Source organism: Bos javanicus, chromosome 5 (assembly GCF_032452875.1).
Source record: "Bos javanicus breed banteng chromosome 5, ARS-OSU_banteng_1.0, whole genome shotgun sequence".
NCBI lineage: Eukaryota > Metazoa > Chordata > Mammalia > Artiodactyla > Bovidae > Bos > Bos javanicus.
The window spans coordinates 94,908,609-94,934,858 of NC_083872.1; the positions used below are offsets into that span (position 1 = coordinate 94,908,609).

A 26,250-nucleotide genomic window follows, 5' to 3' on the forward strand; every position below is an offset into this window, starting at 1 on the left:
CCTTCATTGCCAGCAGATTCTTTTCCTTCTGAGCCACCAGGGAAACTGAAATACAAATACCTGTCTCTATGTATATACATAAATAATATGCATACTTTCTTTCCTTTCTCACTTTCTTCTTCCCTTCAATCCATTCATTCGTCCATTTTCCTGTCCCCTCTCTGTGCTACATTGACACAGATGTATTCATCCTATTATTGAACTCATTTCTGCTTATTTGTTTTGGTGGGGGATAACAAGTTAGTCCGGAGAAGGCAATGGCACCCCACTCCAGTACTCTTGCCTGGAAAATCCCATAGATGGAGGAGCCTTGTAGGCTGCAGTCCATGGGGTCGCTAGAGTCGGACACGACTGAGCGACTTCACTTTCACTTTTCACTTTCATGCCTTGGAGAAGGAAATGGCAACCCACTCCAGTGTTCTTGCCTGGAGAATCCCAGGGACGGGGGAGCCTGGTGGGCTGCCGTCTATGGGGTCGCACAGAGTCGGACACGACTGAAGCAACTTAGCAGCAGCAGCAGCAGCAGCAGCAAGTTAGTCACTCATTGGAAGAGGATTCACAGAAAGGAATGGGTGGCCCGGGAGTGGTACTGCAGACATCAGTTGGCTGTGACTCACAACACTTCACTCACTTCTTACCAAAAATAAGAACTGCCTATACCTAAGTAACTATTTTCAAAATTGTAAACTCAGTGACTTCAACACAAGAATTAAACACATTTTCTCAACTAAGAATGAGACTCAGAAGGCCAGCACCTTGCAATGGCTGGGCTCTTATAAAGTCAGAAATTACATTTCATCAAAATGGATATAATTATTTGTAATCTACTGAAATTTGATGTGTGTGTGTGAGAGAGAGAAAGTTAGGAGAAGTGAGAAGATTCAAATATCCCTTCCAATTCCTAATATTTGTGTCCATAGTCAAATTATGTTTTAAAGATTTCTAATCTATATAAAAACTTTCATGACTGAGACTTAGGAAATCAAGTCAATTTCACAATGCTCAAATTCCCAAACAGGAACAGAAAGCCACAGGAATGGGTGTGAGGCTCTTCCCTGCTCTGTTAAATGTGTTCATAGAAACATGAAGTTTTAGAAAAAATCCACCCCCAATCCAGGAAAAGGCAAGAAACAGATTAAAAAGGTTAAACAGATTAAAAAGTACTGTTTCTAGATCCAGGCTCAACAGTGTGTAATGTGGGTCAGATTTCTCTAGATTTCAGCTTGCCCAAGGGAGGACATGACACTAAATTGTTTCCAAATCTCTTCCAGAGCTAAAGTTATCTGAGTGCTTACCTTGAACCTGTCTGAACATGTCTGTGGTCAGGATAAAGCAGACCTCTTACAATGTTGGTGTACATACAGTTTTTTTCCTTTCTCTGACTTTATTGCCTCTTTCTTCCATGTTTCTCTTGCTGTCTCCTCTTTCTCTGCTCAATCACTAAATACTGGAGTAGCTCTTCTTGCCTAGACCAGAGCTCTTTTTCTCTATTTTTAATTAGTATCTAATTATTCAGTCACTTTTATATTCCCAGCCTAGAATTCTCCCCTGACCTCCAGACACATATATCAATGGGCTTCCCTGGTGATTCAGATGGTAAAGAATTTGCAGTGTAGGAGACCCAGGTTCGAGCCTTGGGTCGGAAAGATCTCCTGGAGAAGGAAATGGCCACCCACTCCAGTATTCTTGCCTGGAGAATTCCATGGACAGAGGAACCTGGCAAGCTACAGTCCATGGGGTCTTAAAGAGTCAGACACAACTGAGTGACGAACACTAACACTACATATCAATAGTCTCTTTACTCGACAACTGCATTTTTAATTTTTTTTATGTCTGAGGAAGAATCCTTGACTCTCAACTTATGCCCAGGTAACTCCTCTTCTAGTTTTTCTAGTCCTTTCAATCTCAATAAATTGCCCGACCCCCACCCTAGTTGCTCAAGGGCAAAGTCTAGGAGCTGTTCTTTCTCTTTCTCTCATTTCTTGTTTTCACCCCATCAGAAAGTTCTGTGGCCACAACCTCCAAAACAGCTCCAGAATTCTGCCCAATTCTCTCCATCTCCCTTCCTATCATTTTGGTCAAAGTCACCATCATTTCCCATGGCACTTATTTGAATTAGAATGCTGTTTTTAAGGTTAGTGATGACTAACCCCTTAACTGGTTCCCTACCTTTATTTTTGACCTCCAAATCCTTTCTCCCTTGAGCAACCAGAAGGATTGTTTTAAATATAAGTCAGATTATTTGTTTAATTCTCTAAATGACTTCACATATGCAACCTGAAAATAAAATCTCAACTCCAAGCCTTATAATCCTATATAATCTGAATTCTCCTGATTCATTCTGCCCAGGTGCTCTTGCCCAACGTTTTTGTGGCTGGTCCTTTCTTGTTATTCAGATCTCTTCTCATTGCTTCTTCAGAGAAAGCTTTTACTGGAAAGCCATCTGCATTGTACTGCCCTATTTTAATGCTCTTTCCTGGTGGCTCATAAGGTAAAGAATCTGCCTGCAATGTGGGAGACCTGGATTTGATTGGGAAGATTGCTGGGAGGAGGGAATGGCAACCCACTCCAGTATTCTTGTCTAGAGAATCCCATGGACAGAGGGTCCTGGTGGGCCACAGTCCAGGGGGGTTGCAAAGAGTTGGACACAACTGAGCACACATACATAAGAAGTCTGGCATCTGAACAGTGTTTAGAAGTTTCTCAGCATATATTTGTTAAATAAATTAATGAATAGATATGCTATTACTGTTAGGGGAACCACTGACTGAGACCACCCACCCAGGCCAGGTACCATAGTAACCACTTGCATGAGTTATCTTACAACAGAAGGTCCTGGTAAGGGACATAGAACTAACAAGCTACCACCAACTGGAAGAATTCAGAAAACGTCAAAAGGAGAAATTTCAGTCCAAATGTCCCACCAACCTCTCAGAATCCTTCTTGCTGGAATTCATCTTGATTGAGCAATGTGTGTGCCATTAGGAAGAATCCTGAGTCAGAATGATTGCCCAGAGAAACTAATCCCATCACCATCAAACCCTAGATTGTGAGCCACATGGCAGAGAAGTTCTCCTGGTTTCCCTTACTCTATTGCTAACCACCTGGGCACCGTTTCCCAATAAAATCTCTTGCTTTGTCAGTATGTGTGTCTCCTCAGACAATTCATTTCCAAGTGTTAAACAAAAGCCCACTCTTGGGCCCACTCTCAGGTCCTTCTTCCTGCAACATTACCATCGATCTATTTTATGAATCTCATTCTTATTTTTTTTTTCATTCTTATTTCTTTCCCTGACTGCTTCCTTCCTTCTTTTCCTTTTTTTTTCAGTTGGAAAACTGATTGTCTGATGTAAACTTACAAATCCTCCTAATGTTTCACCAGAGCTCCAGGTGGATTCACCAAGACTAGAATTTATGACTGGTTGCTGGTTGAAGCCATGATTGCATGCAGACCAATGAGTACTTGTAAAATGACAAGTCTTAATGCAGATTTGATTGACATTTGTGTTGACTACCAAAGGGAACTGCCATCATTTATCACTGTAGTACCATGAAACTCTTGGCAATCTAAAATTCTTAATGGGATGACTGGCTCAAAGCCTTGTAAACAGCACCGTTAGCAGTACTGTCTTCTCCTGGATGTCCATTGATGACATAATAATCAGATAATTTTGGTAGTATACCATTTTGGATTAATTTATATTGTTCTGGATTCACTGATAGAATGGTTTCTTTCCTCAGATGGCAAGAATGAATGTTTTGTGAAAAAAACTTGCAATTCAGTTATTACTAAAGCAAAATATTTCACTTCTCTGAAAGATGGAACTTGTTTTGGCTAAATATTAACAATAATAATAATTTCAACTTTGAAGTCTGTAGTTTCATTTCCATTCAACAAATACCTATTAAGTATCTACAGCAGAGAAGGCATTGTGTTGTAGAAAATTAAAATAGCTTATAAAACACAATAATATGATTAGAGAATGGAAAATAGACCTTTAGACAAATGGATAAAAAGTATGTTATTTTGTTTCCAGAAAAAAAAGGCTGAGGACAGATATATTATATAAAGATTGTCTTGCTTTCAGAGAGGAACAAGATTGAGGGAATATTCTGTCTGATATTAATATACCAACATGGAAAAGCTGATTGATTCTAAGGGTAATGATTCACTAGAAATAATTGCTGTGGTAACTTGCTTCCCTACTTGAAACATTTAAATGAACTTCCTAAATTGGTATAGGCAATCCTGCTCATTAATGGAGAAATATGGAAGCTCAAAACCCAATGGCAAGTTTGGGAAACAAAGTCAGTTTCTTACTCCCACTCCTATTTGTGTGAGTGTAATTGTTCCAGTTTATGACTTTAACCCATATTCCTGAGACTTCATAGATCATTCATAATGTCACGTAAAAATGACAGCAAAGCAATAGGCCACTGAAGGCTACTTTGGTAAGACCACCTTTCAACTATCACTGTAAGGGAGACCAACATACCAAATGAATTGGAGAAAGCATCTAGAAACTTGGAAAGAGAAAGCCCTGGGGAACGCAGGCAGAGTCTTCAAGTAATTCCAGTTACCTGGAAGCAAATTTGAACTAACATTCATACAGAAGACAAAAGAGACACAGATGTAAAGAACAGACATTTGGACTCTGTGGGAGAAGGCAAGGGTGGGATGATTTGAGAGAATAGCACCGAAACATGTATATTACCATATGTGAAATAGATGACCAGTCCAAGTTCAATGCTTGAAGCAGGCATTCAGGGTCTGTGCACCGGGACAACCCAGAGGGATGGGATGGGGAGGGAGGTGGGAATGGGGGTTGGGACGGGGGAACACATGTACACCCTTGACTGATTCATGTCGATGTATGGCAAAAACCACCACAAAACTGTAAAGTAATTAGCCTCCAATTAAAATAAATAAATTAAATTAAAAAAATCAGAGATAATGATTGGAATTGCTAAGCAGATTATTTTTTTCTTAATAAATAGATCATCTAGTATTGGAAACTGGTGATCTCCACATTCCTGAAATTCTAGTATAGACTGCTAGGGAGGAGTAGATTGTGGGCAGTGCAAGAAAGATTGAACTTAACTCATGAGTCTTTATGAGTCCTGGAGAAGGAAATGGCAACCCACTCCAGTACTCTTGTCTGGAAAATCACATGGACGGAGAAGCCTGGTAGGCTACAACCCATGGGGTCGCAGAGTGAGCAAAGACTGAGCAAAGAGTGAGCAAAGAGTGAGTCGACTGAGCGACTTCACTTTCACTTTCATGAGTCTTGATAAGAGCAGCAGAGCCCCCTTAAGGGTGCTTGGAAATTTGCAGAAATGTTTTTAGCTGTCACAAAAGATCACAAAGTCACAAAGTCAATCAGACTTCTGTGGGCAGGGCTCAGAAATTCTAGATGTCTTTCTATGATCAAGAAAGTTCCAAAGAGAAAAATTGTCCCATGTCCCACATTCCACATAAACTTCTAATTTTGTGACCAGAATAAATTCATTATAAATATAGTTACAAGTACTTAATCACACAATTAATATTGGAAAAAATTATCATTCTAAATAAAGTAAGTCAGGAAGAGAAAGACAAACCATATGATATCACTTATAGGTCGAATTGAATTTACAAATGCTATAAATGAACTTATTTGAAAAACAGAAACATACTCATGGTTTTAGAAAACAAAGCTATAGTTACTGAAAAGAAAATGTGGGGAAGGGGAGGGATAAGTTAGGAGCTTGGATTTAACAAACACACTCTGCTATATATAAGATAAATAACCAACAAGGACCTACTGTATAGCACAGAAAAGTCTACTCAATATTCTTAATAAACTATATGGGTAAAGAATCTGAAAAAGAATGGATACATGTATATGTCTACCTGAATCCCTTAGCAGGACACCTGAAACTAACACAACGTTGTTAATCAACTGTACTTCAATACATTTTTAAAAGTGATACTGAAAAACTACTCAATAGTTTACTGCCCATATTGTCTATTTAGTACATCATGCATTTTCAATTATCTATTTAATTCTAAATGTTTTCAGTGCAAGAGTTTAGTTTTTATCACAGCAAATAGGAGACAAAAAAGATTTAAAACTTAATGTCTTGTGAATTGAATTATAGAGAAAATGCAAATAGTGGATAATCTGAGAAAATATTGTGTTTTGTTTTGTCTCAGATTTTCCAAGAGTCTAAAGCATCACTGACAGCACTACTGATCCTGGTATTTAAGCTGCTACTGAATCACCCTGGTTCATCTTCACTTAAGCAGTACATAGAACATATTAGAGAGATTTGAGATTTTTATGGACAGACTCCGACACAGAGTACAAGCTGGCAGACATCGGAAATGATGATGTCAGTAAGTTGCACTAAGTGTTTTGAAAACATTTTTATTGCCACTCTATATGTAAATTCGTTTTTTATTGAATTATAACTGATACACAATATTGCATTAGTTTCAGGTGTACAATGTAATTATTCAATATTTTTATTGATCACAAAATGATCTCATGACATCTAGTCACGTATAGACTTTATTTTCAATGATTAAAACGATGAGGTCTCTGCTGTAAAAATTGGGTATTGATGTGCATTTATTGTGGGGTTATCATCCTTAAACTGACACTGCCCAAGAAGTCTACCACCCAGCTTTTTGCCAATATGTTCTCTTTTGCCAATTATAGGATATCATCTCTGAGGTCCCTTTAAGTACCGGAAACTAAATATTTTAACACATGGTATTGTTGAGTGTAGAAGATGCGTTTTGCATTACATAGTGTCACTTCCCAGTTGCTTTTCATAATATAATTATTTTAACACCATGCAATAAGTTCCAGCTCATTTGTAAGAATATATTTTCCTCATTTTCTCTTACAGCTCATCATTTTTCTTAACATGTTATCCTCATTCTAACCAACATTATCTTCCACTTTCTTTCATCATAAGCAAATATATCTACTGTCTTAATATTTCTCCTAACTCTAGTTTTTATTCTAGGGCCCAGCTACACTTAAGCTTGACAGTTATTTATTTTTAATTATTAGTAATAAATGAGTTAATATGAATTTGTTCATTCCTTTATTTTTATCTTTCTTGTATAGAAGAACTACAGTTCTTGTTACTTCTTACAAACTCATATTTATTCATTTTCATTGTAGGTAGTCATCAAGTAGTCCCATTACGACTTTTAGAAGAGTTAAAAGCTGTACCTGAACACATACATAGGGAATCCCTGTTATTTTTTTAATATAAATTATTGTCCTTTTATCTTGATTTTATCTTAGAGTTAGGATGCTACATCAAATTTGAAAAATCAATATGTGGATTATTTTATGTATGAAGTTCAGCTTTATTTATGTAAAAGGGAAACAGTATCTGATAGGGTTGAGAATATCACAGTAGATAATAGCTAAGGTCCTTCCATCTCTAAAATCCTGACTCTGTGGTTCTTCTAATCTTATTATGAACAATGAACTCCCTTCTCCCAACACAGTAGACATTGTCCTCACAGAAACATATGTTGAATGTACTTTTTTTGATAGTGTAAAGTCTTTTTTGCATTTATAAAAGACACTGAGCCAATTTTTTCCATTTCTTTGAGTTGAGAAGACCATGCTAAACCAAGAGATACAAACACTAGTCCTCCAGCATGATTACTTGCACACACACACCTGTGTTCTCTTCTTACCTAGCTTGACAAGACGGAGCATGGAGGTGTTACTTCCTCTCTCTGTGCAAGCAGTTACAGAGAGATTGTAGATATCTCCAGGAGGCAAGCTGAGAACTGCAGTCATGACATTGCGCGTTACCTGCAAGATCACCAAAATCAAGCTGTAGGGCTATCACAGGCATCCCATCTCTGTTCTGTGCTGCAGTCTACAGCTGATTAAACCTTATGGATATGTTATTTCCTCTGAAAATGATACAAATTCCTCAACTGAGCCAAACACAAGGTAGCTCTAAATAAGCACAACACAGATCAGAACATTTTTTGTGATTAATTCCTTTGTTTGGAGTACGTATTACTACGATTTTTTTTGTCCCTCTTGCATTCACAGCAAATTTTAGAAAAAGCAATTACTGGGTTGCAAAAATAGGAACATTGCTCAGCCCAAGCTGAGAAGCTCAGAGGAAACTTAGCCATATCCACAGACACCTGGCTTCTTAACTAAAGACTACATTTTCCAGTTTCTAATATTGATAGTGGGGACCATGTGACCCAATTCCAATCAATGGATTGTTAGAGGAAGTCTCATGGTCAACTTAGAGTTTTGTTCACACCTTTTAAGTGCTGGGCCTCCACATCCTCTCTTTTTCCCTTCCCGCAGGCTGGAATGTGGCTGTAAAGGTGAGTGGAGTTAACCTATGCAGGTGATGACTATACGCAGTGGCAGATGGAGCAGCAAAATAGAACAAATCTGGACTCTTGAATAATCTCTCATGGCAGAGGTACCCTTTTAGTCCTGGGCACCTTGAGAGAGATATAGATGTTGATATTTTTTAAACCACAATCTTAAAAAAATTTTTTATTTCAATTGTTTAGTTGGTACCCTAACTAGTACAATGTCAAAAGCTTAATATACCAGGAGAGAAATCAGTACTTCCAAAGTCTCCAAATATTGAGGGTGTTAGGGACATATGGAGAAAAAAGTGAAAATACTGTGATTTTCTTGAAAATGTTTGGTATTACGAAGAAAAAGCTCAAATCATAACTTTAAATATAGGTGAAATCAATTACAACAACTACAACTATTAAAAATTAAAAGGTAAGCTCTGTGAAAGAAGGACTTCAATTTTGTTCACTATCCTATCTCCAGAGAGGCTTCTCAGGTGGTGCTAGTGGTTAAAAAAAAAACAAAACCTGCCTGCCAATACAGGAGACTCAAGAGAGAGTGGATTCTAAGATCCCCTAGAGGAGGAGATGGCAACCCATTCCAGTATTCTTGCCTGGAAAATTCCACGGACAGAGGAGCCTGGCGGGCTTCGGTCTTTGGGGTTGCAAGAATTAGACACAACTGAGCATGCACATGAGCACGTGTGCGTCCACACGCACGCATGCACACACACACACAATCTCCAGAACCAAAAACAGTGCTAATTGGCATGCAAACACTTGTTTAATGTCTCAGTAAATGTTTGCTTCATGATTTTCAATAGTATATGCAAATAAATGTCAGGTGCCCAATACTGAGACTCAAAGAAACATACACTCTTTTTAATTTTCTTCTTTCCTTCTGCAACAACCATCCAGTGGAGCATTCTAGAATGGGAGAGGTCTGTGGTGTCATCCCCGTAGGTCCAACTGATGTACAACAGACTGTTGAAATATTCCACAGACGTGATTTCTGGAGCAACTGGGGCTACAATGGAGGAAAGAAACACACTTTAATTTAGTAGACTACTAGTAATTAAAGAGCTTATCAATAGAACATGAAATCCCATACAGAGCTTGTGCTTAGTCACTCAGTTGTGTCCAACTCTTTGTGACTCTGTGGACTGCAGCCCGCCAGGCTCCTCCATCTATGGGGATTCTCCAGGCAATAATACTGAAGTGGCTTGCCATGCCCTTCTCCAGGGGATCTTCTTAAAGGGATCCCCAGACGGATCAAATCCAGGTCTCCCACGTTACAGGCAGATTCTTTACCATCTAAGCCACCAGGGAAACCAAACTCTATACAGAGTTTAAAGAATTAAAATTCACACCTCATGATGGACTTCCCAAGTGGCACTAGTGGTAAAGAACCCGCCTGGCAATTCAGGAGACATAAGAGATGGGAGTTTCATTCCTGGGGCAGGAATGAAATACTGGCCCACTCCAGTATTCTTGCCTGGAGAATACCATAGACAAAGGAACTAGGAAGGCTACAGTCCATAGCATTGCAAAGAGTTAGAACACAACTGAAGTGGCTTAGCATGCATGCACAACAGCACGCATGATAGTCCTAGGGACTCGTGGACATGTCTGTAATATAGTGAAGTCGGATGGTATGAGGTGGGCAGTTGTTCTGTGGGATGTTACCTTGCATGGCTCAGACCCAGGACAGTCAGACTCAACTATGCCTGAGGAGAGCACGCCTTTTTACAAAAATTTCAGTTATAAGATTACTAAAACATTAACTAGTTTGGGTCAATTGTTCGGTTAATTTGTTGCTGCATCAATAAATTAATATTATTAGGCACTGGTGAACTTATTTTCCAAGCAGTACTGAAAACTCTGGGGTCCTGTAAAAATAAATCTTTTTTATTGTGGCAGCAAAGAAGGTTACAGGATAGACAGTAGAATCAGTGAGTAAAGGGACAGAAAAATAAATAATATGTCCATAGGATAACAAGACAATGGCATTGACTGTGTAGCCCAGAGCTTTGTAGAAGGTAGGGCTCTAAATAAAGTTGCTGAAGCAAGTATTAAAGAAAGGAAGGAAGGGATTTTGAAAATCATGCTTCAAAACTAAATTCTAACACCAAGTTTATTAATTTATTTTATAATCTTACACTTTAAAATTTTTAAGAATCCCAGTAGGGGACGAGAGTTCATCACAAGCTTTGTAACACATAAGTTCTGAAAGCATACTTTAATTATTTTTAAGAGTAACTGATAATTCTGAAGATTTCAGCAAACACATACACAGTTGAATTTAAATTCCATGTGATCTTGAATATAGCCAAGCAAGTTTTCTTTGCAAGATTCAGCCCCAAATCAACTAATGGTTGGAGGAGAATTTCTACACATTAAAAAAGACTTATTTTGGGGCTTCCCTGGAGGCTCAGTGGTAAAGAATCCACCTGCCAATGCAGGAAAAATGAGTTTGATCCCTGGTCCAGGAAGATCCCACATGTTCGGGAGCAACTAAGCCCAAATGCCATGACTACTAAGCCCATGTACCTAGAACATGTGATCCACAAGAGAGACCACTGCAATAAGAAGCCCACACGCTGCAATGAAGAGTAGCCCCACTCACTGCAACTAAGAAAGCCTGCGTGCAGCAACAGAGACCCAGGACAGCCAAAAATAAATAAATAAAATAATAAATCGTAATTGAAAAAAAAGACATTTTTTTCAACATGCCCTAATACATATAATGAATATTCATATATTTTCAGAAACAACTGTTTACTGAAGAGATTTCAACAGAGTAAAAAATACATTTCTGTTTCATACTGTATATGAATAGCATTTCTATATGTTTGACAATGAAAATTTTAAATTGTCAACAATATCTATAACAAGTAGCACAAACCCATATCATAATGCAGAAAATTCTAATAAAGCATAATAACCCTGGCTTAACATATTTCTACATACTTCATTATTTACAAGTACCTATGCTTAATGCTTCTTCAAAGGGTATATTCTCATGTTCTAATTTGAGTGAAGACAAGACACATATTTAAAATGATAGGGAGTTTGGGATGGACATGTACACACTGCTATATTTAAAATAGATAACCAACAAGGACCTGCTGTACAGCACATGGAACTCTGCTTATGTGGCAGCCTGGAAAGGAGGGGAGTTTGGGTGGAGAATGGATATATGTACAAGTATGGCTGAGTTCCTTTGCTGTTCACTTGAAACTATCACATTGTTAACTGGCTATACCCCAGTACAAAATAAAGAGTTAAAAAAATTAAATTACAAAGCCAGACATATACGTCTCCCCATCACAAGTACCAAGTCTTCAGATCATTCTCCTTGATGTTGTTGCTTTCAAATCCGGTGTGTTGCTGAAAGACCACCAGATGTCACTATTTGTTTATTGAACATTACTTGGTACACTAGTGTGATTACGAACTTGACTTGCAGACAAGTTGCCTGCCAGATGGTAGACTTGAGGGCCTAAAAATCAGACCTTATTCAAATATTTTATTCCTATTTTCTCTTATACTACACAATTTGTCAATTTGGATCACGATGAAAAAGCATATGAAAGTGAAGTATCAGATCTTCACTTGCTTTAAAATTGAAATGAGGGAAGAAAGCTCCCTTTGCCCCTAAAAAGGCTAAGTTTTCAAATAGTTTTAGATATAGTTATAAAAATAAAGCTCAGGTACCATATATGTTTTAATAACAATTTAGATTACATGATTTAATTCTCACAACTACCCTGTGAGGTATTATTATGCCCATTTAAAAATTATTTGCTTATTTATTTGACTACCTTGGGTCTCATTTGCAGCATGTGGGATCTTCGGTGTTCATTGCAGCATGCAGGATCTTTAGTTGGGGCATGTGGGATCTAGTTCCTTGACCAGGGATGCAACCTGAATTCCCTGCATTGGGAGCAAAGGAGTCTTGGCCACTGGACCACCAAAGAAGTCCCTATGCCCATTTTATAGATATGGAAATTGAGGCCATCTGTGTCAATATGCTTAGGTAAGACTGTGGACTGCCAGTGTCAGCATGACTTAGTAGTTGATCCCAGGAAAAAATCAGAAATTCCCAAAGATCAATTCATTGGAGACAACAGACTGCTCACCCAGGCAAGTAGCTTGCTTACTAACCAAAGTTTATGAATGCACACTTGCTTTGTCCACCTAAACTGTTATCTCATGATTTCTGCCTATTCCCAGGTGGTTCCAGCTTTGAAAGGCACACCTAAAGCACTTGGGTCCAGAACTCCAAATCCTATTAATACTTCATTTCTGATGTCACCCCTGGGAGACACCACAGAGCCTCTGTCCAGGTAGTTTCCGGACACAGCAGTGAGTTCTAAGACAGTTAATTTTGCCCAATTAGCCACCTGTTAGGCAATATTTTCAGTCTTACTGGTGAGAAAATAGAAATTCAGGATCCTTAAGTTAGTTTGCTCAAAGTTCTGTAGCTGGAAATTAGCAAGGTCAGATCTGCTCAATAAGTGATCAGATGTGAAGTCTGGGCTTTTTCTAGACAGCTTCTCCTTCTGACAAGGAAACAGCATTCTCAGACCACTCATCTCAATCAAGTTAAGTGTATGAATTACTTACACAGTGAAGTTTAATTATAATTAAATATGTGATTATTAATGCAGTCAAAAAGCCTAACACAGGGCTTGTCAAATAATTGGCATTTTCTCTTTTTATGGTGGCCTTTCACTCTCCTACTCTAATATTACCATTAACATCTGGAACAAAGGAAGTACCAGAAACTGGCCAGTAAAGAAAAGCCGTGAACTATGTAAGTTAACTGTATAAGAATCCACAAGGTTACTATCTTTCCATTGTTTTTTAATTGATACATCTTAAGCCTATAAAACTAGCTGCCCGGTGAGGGAAATATTTTGACAGTTATTCTTCATCTAAGCAATATTTTTCTTTTCTCAGTATAACTCTAATGACAGCTTTGCAGTCCCATCAAAAGTTCTTGAACAATCTTAGTTCAGACAACGAGGGTTACTGTTCTTGGTTGAATTTCTTCTTAATTGCTACCTCTGCCCACCTCTGCTGTCTCTGACATATGATATGGAACTATTAATACATAATTTAAGGTTCTGAGGATCCATCACTAATAGTATTGTAAGTACTTTAAGTCTGGGCCATGTATTTGGCTAAATAGCTTATTTAATTGGGGCCTAATAATAGATAATAGTAACAGATAATAGATACTATTATTATCCTTATTTTACAACTGAAAAAACCTGAGACTTAGAAGAATTGCTGGAGTTTACAGGTAGAGGCAGCAAAGTTGTGACTCACACCCAAGTCTACAAGTCTGCAAGCCTGTTTTAATTCCTGCCATGGACCATACTGCAGTCAGCCTGTGACTTTACAAATGGCTTAATTAATAAGGAAATGAGGCACTCTAGCAAATACAATTATCAAATGGATAAAATCAATTCAGTGTGGTGTGAAGCTGAAAGCTCTGCCTGTTACATCTCGATTCTAATCAATTCCAAACAGTGGTGCATAAATCAAGGTCAGTGACTCAGGATAAAAAGAAATCAAGGACAGTAACTCAGAGAAAAATTGTATTTTAATTTTTAAAGGCTATCATTTAAACAAATCATGAACTTTCAGAATCAAGTATATCATCTTCCATGAACGGAGAAGGAAATGGCACCCCACTCCAGTACTCTTGCCTGGAAAACCCCATGGACGGAGGAGCCTGGTAGGCTGCCCATCCATGGGATCCCACAGAATCGGACATGACTGAGCGGCTTCCCTTTCACTTTTCCCTTTCATGCATTGGAGAAGGAAATGACAACTCACTCCAGTATTCTTGCCTGGAGAATCCCAGGGACAGAGGAGCCTGGTGGGCTGCCTTCTATGGGGTCGCACAGAGTCGGACACGACTGAAGCGACTTAGCAGCAGCAGAAGCAGCGTCTTCCATGAAAGTGATGTTCAATCGGTCCTGGGTGAAGGACTGGCATTTTCTGGAGATGAGCCCCTTCAGAACTCCCTCAAAATAGGCATCTGTTCTCATGGGACCACTTCCCACACACTCACCTGTTATGAAGCTTATAGTGGAGCTGTCACAGCAGCTGAGTTCTGGGTCTCCCCACGTTACCATGGTAACTCGAAAGTTGTAGTACCATGCTGGCAACAGATTCGCTATCCTCTAAAAAAAGCAAGAAGAAAAAGGCCCAGAAGGAAAATCATATTTTTGGAATAGAGTTATATATTTCTCTTAGGCTATGAAAAAATGAGTAATTTTTAATTTCCTTTCTGTGCCTTTGGGAGGCCTCCCTGGTGGCTCAGTGGTAAAGAGTCCGGCTGTCAATGCAGGAAATGCAGCTTCAATCCCCGGGTTGGGAAGATCCTCTGGAGAAGGAAATGGCAACCCGCTCCAGTATTGCTGCCTGGGAAATCCCATGGACAGAGGAAACTTACTGTCTACAGTTGATTTTGTACTTCTCAAATTTTCCATTAAAATATTCTTTTTGGAATTAAGTGAGATGTAAATAAAATGATACACATAAATTTAACACAATTTAAAAAATTATTTGAAGATATAGATAGTTTGAAAATGGGTTTTCATTTGCAGTTTCTTAAATTACACAAGTGAACTGGCACTTATTTGTAAGTGACTGGACGGACACATCTTCCTATTTCTAAAACATGATCTTTCACAATTCTACATTCTCTCATCTTGGACTGTTAGCATGTGTTCATACTGGGTGACAATCATGAGAGTTGTCAACTGAGTAGTGGACAGCTGTTTGCTTTCTGTGTGACCTGTAGATAACCTGTACTTCTAAAATTATTCCAGTCTCAGAAAGAGCAATCTTTACCTGCTCATTTGAAGAACATCGCTAATGGTCTGACATTGCAGGTATTTAACTGATTTGTTGATGTTAAGAATAGTCATTACTCAAGAAGTATCCACTCACTACTGAATAACTAAAGGAAAACATGTTTTCTGTTTTAGGAGCAGAAAGGAACAATAAGCATGTGATGTGCTTAGTTGCTCAGTCATGTCCGACTCTTTGTGACCCCATGGACTATATAGCCCACCAGGCTCCTCTGTCCAGGGGGATTCTCCAGGCAAAGAGTACTGGAGTGGGTTGCCATGCCCTCCTCCAGGCGATCTTCCCCACCCAGGGATCCAACACAGGTCTCCCACATTGCAGGCAGATTCTTTACCAGCTGAGCCACCAAAGAAGCAAGCATGTGACAGGTCTACTAAATTGGGGATTAGCAAATACACTCAATTAAGAGTGAAAGCCAGTTTCACACAGTTTTCTCTTTCTGTCAAAATACAAAAATAAAATTAAGAGCTAAAACAATCCCAAACTTGAAAGTAGCAAGTTACCTGCATGTGTTTACAAATGATCTAGTTTACAGACATAATAATTTTTTCAGACACAGTTAGTATGTGAATGCATGTTGACACAGGAAAATGTGACAGCTGGTTAAGGAAAATTACCACTGAGGCAGTTAAGGAGACAGTCGCTGCTATTTCATAGTAGGTTGTCCATTCTGATGTCATTGTTGTAGGGTTGAAATAAAACATTTCGACCACATATTTTCTGAACACTCCTAAGTAAGGCCTGGTCCAGCTCAAAACCACTGCTGTAGGACCCAGGGGATAGAGCATCAAGTCTTTTATTCCAGTTGGAACTAAGAAGAGGGAGGGGAGTGAAAAAAGAAAGTCAAGAAGGAATGTTTAATATCTTAACAATGGCTTCACATTTCTACTTACTGACTGACTAGGTATTTCACTTTTTTGATACAATCATTGAAAACTAACCATATTTTCCTGAGATTTTCTTTTTCCTAAGTAATGAATGCTAAGGATGTCTTCCAGGTATACAGTTGTGGTCATTAATTACTCTGAAGGTTGAATATTGGGAGAACAAGTATGGACCTCCCATAACTGATGATAATGACTCGAACTTAGACATGACACCCCTCTAAACAGTACTCTGATAAAGGTATTTTTCTTGTGGCTGGCAACTTACCAATAGCAAATGTCACAGGATCTGAAGGTGGTCCAATCAAAGGGCCTTTTCTTAGGTACATCACAACCTGGTACTGGGCACCAGGAACGAGATTTTCAATAATAGATTTGCTTGAGTTCACCTTTAAACCAAACACCCAATAAGATCTATTTAGAACTGGGTTTTCAGTGTGTGACTCAGAGGATAACATTGTATTCAGGGACACTGCAAACTCACAAATGCCTTTGAAATCCAGAAGCCTTTATTCATACTGAGGAAGGTCAAGTTTCAATATTAGGATGATTTATAGTTTATGAGAAGGCTGAAGGCAACCCAGAACATTCAAATTCTATGGCTGGCTTTAATAAGCCTTATGAACTGCTCTATACCCATCAATGTCAATTGTAATTATGTACACTAGAGACACATCAGCCTCTAACCAAAATCAAATCAGCAATAAAATAAGGATAGTCTGACATCCTAAATTGTAGTGTCAGCTGATTACATACAAAGATCAGTGCAGGAATGTCTTTAGTCTCTCAACACTTAGAAGCATAAAATATCTAATTATAGTGATGGAAATGACCTCAGAGATTATCTAGTCCAAATCTCTCATTTAGTAGATCAAGACGGTAAAGCTAGAGAATAGCCAAGGTCACATATTTGGATCGGTGTTGGTACTGGAAGCCTAGCATCGTGACCTCCACTCCATGATATGGGCAAAACACCAAGACACAGCAGCAAGCACTTTACAAGGCTACTGTGACAACCTGCCAAGACTGAATCAGGAAGAATAACTGGAACAGACTGATCACTAGTAGTGAAACTGAATTTGTAATAAAAAAAAATCTCCCAGCAAGCAAAAGTCCAGTATTGGACAGTTTCACAGGGGAATTCTGCCAAATATATAAAGAAAAGTTAATACCTATCCTTCTCAAACTATTCCAAAAATTGAAGAAGATAGAACATTCTCAAATTCATTGTACAGGACTACCATTACCCTGATACCGAAACCAAGAGAGAAAATTACAGGCCAATATCTTTGATGACTATAGATGCAAAAATTCTCAACAAAATATTAGCAAACTGAATTCAACAATACATAAAATGGATCATTCACCACGATCAAGTGGGATTTATTCTAGTACTGTTTTATATCTTTAAAACACATTTTAAGTGATAAAACTAATAGTGCTCATTGTTAAAACTGGTCACACTGTAGAAGAGCAAATGAGGTCAATTTGTAGCCTTTCTGGTCTCCTCTCACCACTTCCCACATTTTGGGGGGCAGTCTTCTAGACCTTCTTTGATACATATATCCATAAACAATTAAGTATTGAGCCATACAGGTGTTATGCCATAAATATTGCTCCAAAGTTTTCCTTTAAACTTAACAACAATTGTAAACATGTGAACATACCTGCCAATGTAACCTTGCTTTCATTTAGAGTATCTCGAAAAACACACAGAGGGTAGATTGTTTCAGGGTGATGGTAAAGTTTCTTTGGTTTGATAATATTTTAGGCAGTGGTTGATTCTAATTATTCAAATGACTTCCTGGAATTATAACCACTTAAATATGCTATCCTAATAAATTCATCCCAGGAAAATTACACTGCCTTAAAAAAAAAAAGAACCAATAATGTGTACATGTATCACACTACTAAAAAAGTGAGAGGAGGGCAAATGATATTGAACTTGACTTTAGTCACAAATTATTAATATAAATACTAATTTCCTCCTACTTTTAAAATATTTACTGAGGCACCTACATCACTTCTATTCCTTCATACCTTTTTCTTTATCCTGGACCTGCTTAGCGGTGGATTGGAGGTGGGCAGGGGAAATGTTCCTATACTAGTGTTAAGTCGCTTCAGTCATGTCTTACTCTTTTGCAACCCTATGACCATAGCCTGCCTGGCTCCTCTGTCCATGGGATTTTCCAGGCAAGAATAGTGGAATGGGTTGTCATTTCTTACTCCAGGGGATCTTCCCAACAAAGGGACTGAGCCTGCGTCTCTTACCTCTCCTTCATTGGCAGGTGGGTTCTTTACCACTAGCACCACATGGAGAGCCCCAAGTAGTAATACTCTACTTACTAAATAACATGTGTCGTTCTCTAGAGGATTACTCCACACTCCTTCTCCAGTTTTCACCCCATGTTTGCATTCCAGTATTTCCTATCTCTTATTTCTGACTGGCTTTGTCTCCATTCCAAAGAATTCAATCCAGCCCAATGCATTTCCATGTAGGCCCTGGCCCTATCCTTTCTCAGCTAAAGAAATGGAGGAAACATACACCATAGAGCATAGGAAATATAAACAAGGAGGTTAAACTAGATGAGAGTTCTTTTAAGTCTGAAATGGTCTTCTCTCTTTCTTTGGATGAACCACATAGCTTCTGGGATTTTAGTTCCCCAACCAGGGATTGAAGCTGGGCCCTGGCAGTGGAAGCTTGGAGTTCTAACCACTGCACCACAAGGGAATTCCCCAGAAATGGTCTTATGTATATATTATGGAATCCTCTTTCCACGACATCTTTCTGTATACTTATTATAGTTACTCAGTTTCTATGGAGAATCTCTAGAACCTCTTCATCTTCTTCCCTTGACACAAAAAGTATTCAGTTAGGTCTGCATAATAATAAAAGTTAATTTCCAGCACACCTTACTATTGGTATGTTCCAAACATTGCATTAAGCATCAAGTCCTCTTATTTTTATTACAGCTCTATGAAGTAGGATATGCTTCTCCTTCTATTACAGATTCAGATGGTAAGACTTAGACAGAAAGAACTCAGAGCTGGTAGCTGCTAAAATCAGGTCTGAAACTCAATTCTGTTTGAGTCTAGAGTCTCTGCTTTTAGCCAACACTCTTGACTCCATCAGGATGAGTGGTGAGGATGACCTTCCCGTAGTGTATCATCTGTAATGCACAAGAAAAAGTTCTCTCCTAGAAGTCAAATCACTTGAGATGGGGTCTCAGCTCTGATACTAATCAGTTGTGTGACGGCAGGCAGGTCCCTTCAATATTCACCCTCTTAGCTCTACCATTTCCTCATTTGTAAAGCTAACAAACTGATTGACTGATTGGTCTTTCTTTCCAATTTAGTCACTTAGTTATTATACACTCCTGTAAATTGTCACCAAACACGTATGGACCAAGCAGACCACGTGTAAAAATAAATGTACATTGGGACTTTCCTGGTGGTCCAGTGGTTAAGACTCCATGCTTCCACTGCTGGAGCACATGTTTGAGCCCTAGTTGGAGAACTAAGATCCCATATGCCATGTGTGAAGATAAAAATTTTTTAAATGGAAAAAAGAATGGACCTGGCCTTTAAAAGATATTAAATATACATCCATATATTACATGATGCTTCTTTATTGTGAAATTTGTAATTGTGTGTAAGTCTTTGGAGAGTCCTTTATATGACACTGAGCACTGGCTTTATTATGCTCACTGTATTGACGCAGGCTTATTAGTGAATAGAACTACAATGCTTGTTAACAGGGACACATTACAAAACTCTCTTTCTCATGAATATTCATGTATGAACTCACACAAAACAGCAACCAGACATGAAGTACATACACTTAATGAGGACAAATTCAAATTGAGAGGTACCAAGGGGCTTCCCTGGTGGCTCAGATGGTAAAGAATCTGCCTGCAATGCAGGAGACTTAGGTTTGATCCCTGAATCAGGAAGATCTCGTGGAGAAGGGAGTGGCTACCTACTCCGGTATTCTTGCCTGGAGAATTCCTTGGACAGATGAGCCTTGTGGGCTACAGTCTGTGGGGTTTGCAAAAAGTCGGACATGACTGAATGAGTTTTACTTCACTTCACTTCAAGATATCTACATACAAGGCTAGACTCTAAGCTTCATGAAATCAAGGCTCAAATCAAATTTGTTCTTATTTCTAGCATCTCACACAGAACCTCCTAGAAAACAAATCAGTGAAACTGTGGGGAGGAGCAGGGGAACTAGCACCGAATCTCATGGGTGATGGTAACTGATAAAGCAGTGATCCTGTGGTACAGGTGATGAGATGACGGTAGGGAAAAAGTAGGGAGAAGGACAGTATGAGAGAATAAAACATTGTGGTTAATTATTCATCTGTGTTTGACTTTAGAATCACTCTTATTTTTGAGCTGCATTTTGAATTTTCGATTTAACATAATCACCATACCACTGAAAAGAGAACTGAAGAAATAGAATTTATTTCCCTCTGGATAATGGTTGCTTTAAGAAATAACCTAAGACAGACCAGGGTTGGTGAGAGCATATTCTGGATTCCTCTCTAGGCCAATTTTTGAGATTTTTGAACTGATGTTTCCTTCTTTGAAAATATACGTGTGTGTGATGATGATGATAATGTAATGATGTAATACTACCACAATCCTCTTCTGGTAACTGAGGTAACACCTAGAACAGTGGTCCAGTTTCTGCCCTCTACTTTCCCTCCTTGCCTACAATCATCAACAGTTTCACATTTGCGTTTCAAAGAAGCCACTGTCAGCAAGCACTTAGACCAGACTTTTCTGGTTCATATATAATTTACAATATCTCTCTACACTTTTAGCCTTTGGCTTCTATGTATATGGAGGAGGAAATGGCAACCCACTCCAGTATTCTTGCCTGGGAAATCCCATGGACAGAGGATCCTGGTGGGCTAGAGTCCATGAGGTTGCAAAGAGTTGCACACAACTGAGCGAGAAATGAGAAATAGATTTAAGGGACTAGATCAGATAGACAAAGTGCCTGATGAACTATTGACAGAGGTTTGTGACACTGTACAGGAAACAGGGAATAAGACCATCCCTATGAAAAAGAAATGTAAAAAAGCAAAATGGCTGTCTGAGGAGGCCTTACAAATAGCTGTGAAAAGAAGAGAAGCCAAAAGCAAAGGAGAAAAGGAAAGACATACCCATTTGAATGCAGAGTTCCAAAGAATAGCGAGGAGAAATAAGAAAGCCTTCCTCAGTGATCAGTGCAAAGAAATAGAGGAAGACAATAGAATGGGAAAGACTAGGGATCTCTTCAAGAAAATTAGAGATACCAAGGGAACATTTCATGCAAAGATGGGCTCGATAAAGGACAGAAATGGTATTGACCTAACAGAAGCAGAAGATATTAAGAAGAGATGGCAGGAATACACAGAAGAACTATACAAAAAAGATCTTCATGACCAAGATAATCATGATGGTGTGATCACTCACCTAGAGCCAGACATCCTGGAATGTGAAGTCAAGTGGGCCTTAGGAAGCATCACTACAAACAAAGCTAGTGGAGGTGAAGGAATTCCAGTTAAACTATTTCAAATCCTAAAAGATGATGCTGTGAATGTGCTGCACTCAATATGCCAGCAAATTTGGAAAACTCAGCAGTGGCCACAGGACTGGAAAAGGTCAGTTTTCATTACAATCCCTGAGAAAGGCAATGCCAAAAAATGCTCAAACTACCGCACAATTGCACTCAATTCACACACTAGTAAAATAATGCTCAAAATTCTTCAAGCCAGGCTTCAGCAATACATGAACTGTGAACCTCCAGATGTTCAAGCTGGTTTTGGAAAAGGCAGAAGAATCAGAGATCAAATTGCCAACATCCACTGGATCATTGAAAAAGCAAGAGAGTTCCAGAAAAACGTCTATTTCTGCTTTATTGACTATGCCAAAGCCTTTGACTGTGTGGATCACAATAAACTGGAAAATTCTGAAAGAGATGGGAATACCAGACCACCTGACCTGCCTCTTGAGAAATTTGTATGCAGGTCAGGAGGCAACAGTTAGAACTGGACATGGAACAACAGACTGGTTCCAAAGAGGAAAAGGAGTTCGTCAAGGCTGTATATTGTCATCCTGCTTATTTAACTTCTATGCAGAGTACATCTTGAGAAATGCTGGGCTGGAAGAAACACAAGCTGGAATCAAGATTGCCGGGAGAAATATCAATAACCTCAGATATGCAGATGACACCACCCTTATAGCAGAAAGTGAAGAGGAACTAAAAAGCCACTTGATGAAAGTGAAAGTGGAGAGTGAAAAAGTTGGCTTTAAGCTCAACATTCAGAAAACGAAGATCATGGCATCTAGTCCCATCACTTCATGGGAAATAGATGGGGAAACAGTGTCAGACTTTATTTTTCTGGGCTCCAAAATCACTGCAGATGGTGACTGCAGCCATGAAATTAAAAGACGCTTACTCCTTGGAAGGAAAGTTATGACCAACCTAGACAGCATATTGAAAAGCAGAAACATTACTTTGCCAACAAAGGTTCATCTAGTCAAGGCTATGGTTTTTCCTGTGGTCATGTATGGATGTGAGAGTTGGACTGTGAAGAAGGCTGAGTGCCAAAGAATTGATGCTTTTGAACTGTGGTGTTGGAGAAGACTCTTGAGAGTCCCTTGGACTGCAAGGAGATCCAACCAGTCCATTCTGAAGGAGATCAGCCCTGGGATTTCTTTGGAAGGAATGGTGCTAAAGCTGAAACTCCAGTACTTTGGCCACCTCATGCGAAGAGTTGACTCATTGGAAAAGACCCTGATGCTGGGAGGGACTAGGGGCAGGAGGAGAAGGGGACGACAGAGGATGAGATGGCTGGAAGGCATCACTGACTCGATGGACGTGAGTTTGGGTGAACTCCGGGAGTTGGTGATGGACAGGGAGGCCTGGCGTGCTGCGATTCATGGGGTCGCAAAGAGTCGGACAAGACTGAGTGACTAAACTGAACTGAACTGAACTGAGCGACTAACGCTAACACTTCTATGTATAAGATATGTAACTCATACATTAGAGGGAAGAAGAAAAATCATATCTGAGAGCAGTCAAGTTCTAGTCGTGTTCTGGGGCACAACACATTTTCTATCAATGTGAAGAGTCAGTCGTGCTGGGTACACTCAGGGAAGGAAGCTAATAAACTGCACAGTGGGCTGTGATAACCAGTTAATCTGTTTAGCATGTTTACTCTTTAATTCAAGCCGAGAGGGTAGCCTCATCTTCATGCTGGGCTTATCTCAGCTCTCTAGGGTTTTTGAGAGCTCCAAGGGTCATGATTCCTGAATTTATCTTCTTAATTTAAAATTTCTCACCCTTTGAATTGCACTAAATGCCTGATTTTCATGGGATAAATGGAAACACTCCAAATAGCTTCCACATAGCAAACACCTGTTTTGAGTGCATATTCTATTTCCAGCATACTCCACATAAATTAATAATTAAACTTTTTTTGCCTTTAAGCAAGAAAAGATTGTGTTTGAAATAATGTATATTAATGCATATATATGGAATTTAGAGAGATGGTACAGATGAGCCTGTTTGCAGGTCAGGAATAGAGAAGCAGAAGTAGAGAATGCATATGTGGACATGGGGTAGGGAGAATGAGATGAATGGAGAGAACAGCATTGACATATATACACTGCTGCTGCTGCTGCTATATACACTACCATATGCTAAACAGACAACTAGTGGGAAGCAGCTGTATAGCACAGGGAGCTCAGCTGGATGCTCTGTGATGGCCCAGAGGGGTGGGATGTGGGGGAGGTGGTAGAGGGAGGTTTAAGAGGGAGGAGATATATGTATACATATAGCTGATTCAGCTCATTGTACAGCATTAACTAACACAACATTGTAAAGCAGTTACACTCCAATTTTTAAAGTATTGTGTTTGTAAGACACTAAGAATCAGTTTCTTTGATCTTATGGGGGAAAAAAAAAAGTAAAACCAGGTTTAGGAAAATAGGACTGGCTGCAGGCTTCCAGTGGATGTATTCAGGGCGTCCGAGAACAAAGTCTGCTTAGATGCCCAGGTTGGTGGTTTCATTCAGAACTGATGATGGGGCATGGCAGTTCATTCTGGTAGTCACGCCCAGAACTACAGATTCCCAGGTTTCTCCACCTCCCCCACCTACCCCTTTCACTCAGCTAACTGCTGTTTATCCTTTAAAAGTCTCCATTTATATTAGTGAGGGGATTGTTTTTTACTTTATGTACCTGAAATTTTTTAATTGTTTTTTTTTTTTCAGTAAGCATGTATTACCTTTATAGTTAAGACAACGAGGAAAAATGGAAAAAATAAAAAATCTGCACCAAATCTCCCCTAAACCTTCTGCTTCCTGTCTCCTCCCCTAGAAGGTAAAGTTCTTCTGATCAGTTTTCAAATCCTCTTGCCCCATCCATATTTATTCATGCCCTTCTTTCTGTGAATTCATGTAGCCCCACCTTCACTTACTTTTAGCCTAGGTCTTATACTCTGCAGTAATAACATGTGTTCTTACTATTGTTCTCTCTAGACTTTAAACTCAGCAAGAGCAGGATGTATAAAAATCATCTAGATTCCCACCATCTCCTCCAGTACCCAGCACATCACAGGTGCTCAGGATATGTTCTTGAATGAGGAATGGAAGTAAAAGGAAGACAGTAGTTCTAAGAGAGGAAAGGAAGGTGACTGTGATTGCAGAGCCTTGTGCCCTGACTTCCTGGCTCCTGTATCCATGATGCACCAGGGAGACCTTGGCACAGCTGCTTGCCACGGTGGCACCCTGGCATCTCCTGTGAGGCTGGGCTGCAGGAGGTGAGTGAGCCTGACGGCCCTTCCTTTCCTTTACCTGAGTGCAGTACTGCTTTTCCAGCCTCTGGCTCTCCTTTTGTTTCTGGCAGGTGAGGGACACCACAGACACGATGGTGCCATTGTAGTTCTCTTGGGGAGACGTCCAGGACATCAAGGCAGTGGTTGAGCTTAGAACGTGGACACTCACATGCTGGGGTTTCTCCGTGAGTTCTTCAATCCATTCTCCTGAAGGACCTGGATGTCAAATCAGAGCACAGGGGAGGTTTCAGGCTGAGCGGGTTGAGATAGACTATAGTTTTAAAAATCATGCTGTTTTTCTTTCGCCCTTACAAAGACATTCCAAGTCAGACTGGCAGCCAGACTGGCAAGTCTTCACATCCTCTGCTTAGCTACGGTCTCCACTGGGTGACCTCCCCATCGACCTAAGCAACAGCCTGGTGGCAGCAATGAAACGAATTCTACTGAGAGACAGAAGCTCCACTTCATTTATTACATGCCTCTGAGATTATTCTGGTAACTTCTACACCAGAGAGAATTTACTTCTCTTTTAACAAAGAGTGTGTGTGGCAGTGTGGTTTCATGAGTGTTTGTGATTCCTTTGCTGTTAGGATCTTTGGGCTCTAGAAATAATTATGTTGAGATTCAAATTAGCCTCTACTGCAATCCTGTGAAGAAAATTTTAAATTTGGTGACAGCAGGATCAAAGAGCAGAGTGTGACTCCCTTAGAGAAGAAATAGGCAACAGACAGGCTCAATTACAGAAGCTGGTGGAAACCTGGGTGATAATCTGAGGACACGGTGGGATCCTCACTTTAAAATATCTCCCTAAAAGTGCCCGCCATTAGCTTTGTTCTTTTAAATTTCCAAAGTGGTTATTAGCACAGTGCCTGACACATAGTGAAGACCCAAGAAATGGTAAGGTGATTATTATCTCCTGAAAGTCCCTGTTAAAATGCAAATGTGCAACTTCTTTTATTTGCTTAGGATACATTTCTCAGTTCTCTCAATAAGAAGCTGTATTCCTGGAGCCCAGGAAAAGGGGAGGAATAAGTGACTCTGCTGGGGAGAGCAGTCTCAAGCTCATGGGAAATGGGGCAAAGAAAATAAAAATTATATAAATGATAATTACAATGGCAAAGAGATGTAGGACTCACTGTTTGCCAGGCTCTTTTAAGCTTATTTGTGTTTACATATTTTAATTCTTTAATTTTCTTAACTAAACTTATGAGATAAGTACTGAATTGGTTTCAGTTTCAGATGAGGAAACTGAGGCAGAGATAGAATAAGTAGAGCTGGGATTCACACA

The 26,250-nt window shown here is 39.4% G+C and overlaps 1 protein-coding gene across 3 annotated transcripts in view; it reads right to left on the minus strand.

Moving 5' to 3' along the window:
* Positions 1–26,250, minus strand: part of PTPRO (protein tyrosine phosphatase receptor type O) — a 259,686-nt gene that overhangs the window by 66,357 nt on the left and 167,079 nt on the right. For all 3 annotated transcript variants that reach the window (XM_061417745.1, XM_061417744.1, XM_061417746.1), the window contains exons 7-12: positions 24,982–25,178; positions 16,397–16,517; positions 15,862–16,055; positions 14,442–14,553; positions 9,229–9,380; positions 7,709–7,829 (exon numbers count right to left, since the gene is read on the minus strand). In XM_061417745.1, the coding sequence (XP_061273729.1) occupies positions 7,709–7,829; positions 9,229–9,380; positions 14,442–14,553; positions 15,862–16,055; positions 16,397–16,517; positions 24,982–25,178 (897 nt within the window). The remainder of the gene's footprint in view (positions 1–7,708; positions 7,830–9,228; positions 9,381–14,441; positions 14,554–15,861; positions 16,056–16,396; positions 16,518–24,981; positions 25,179–26,250) is intronic.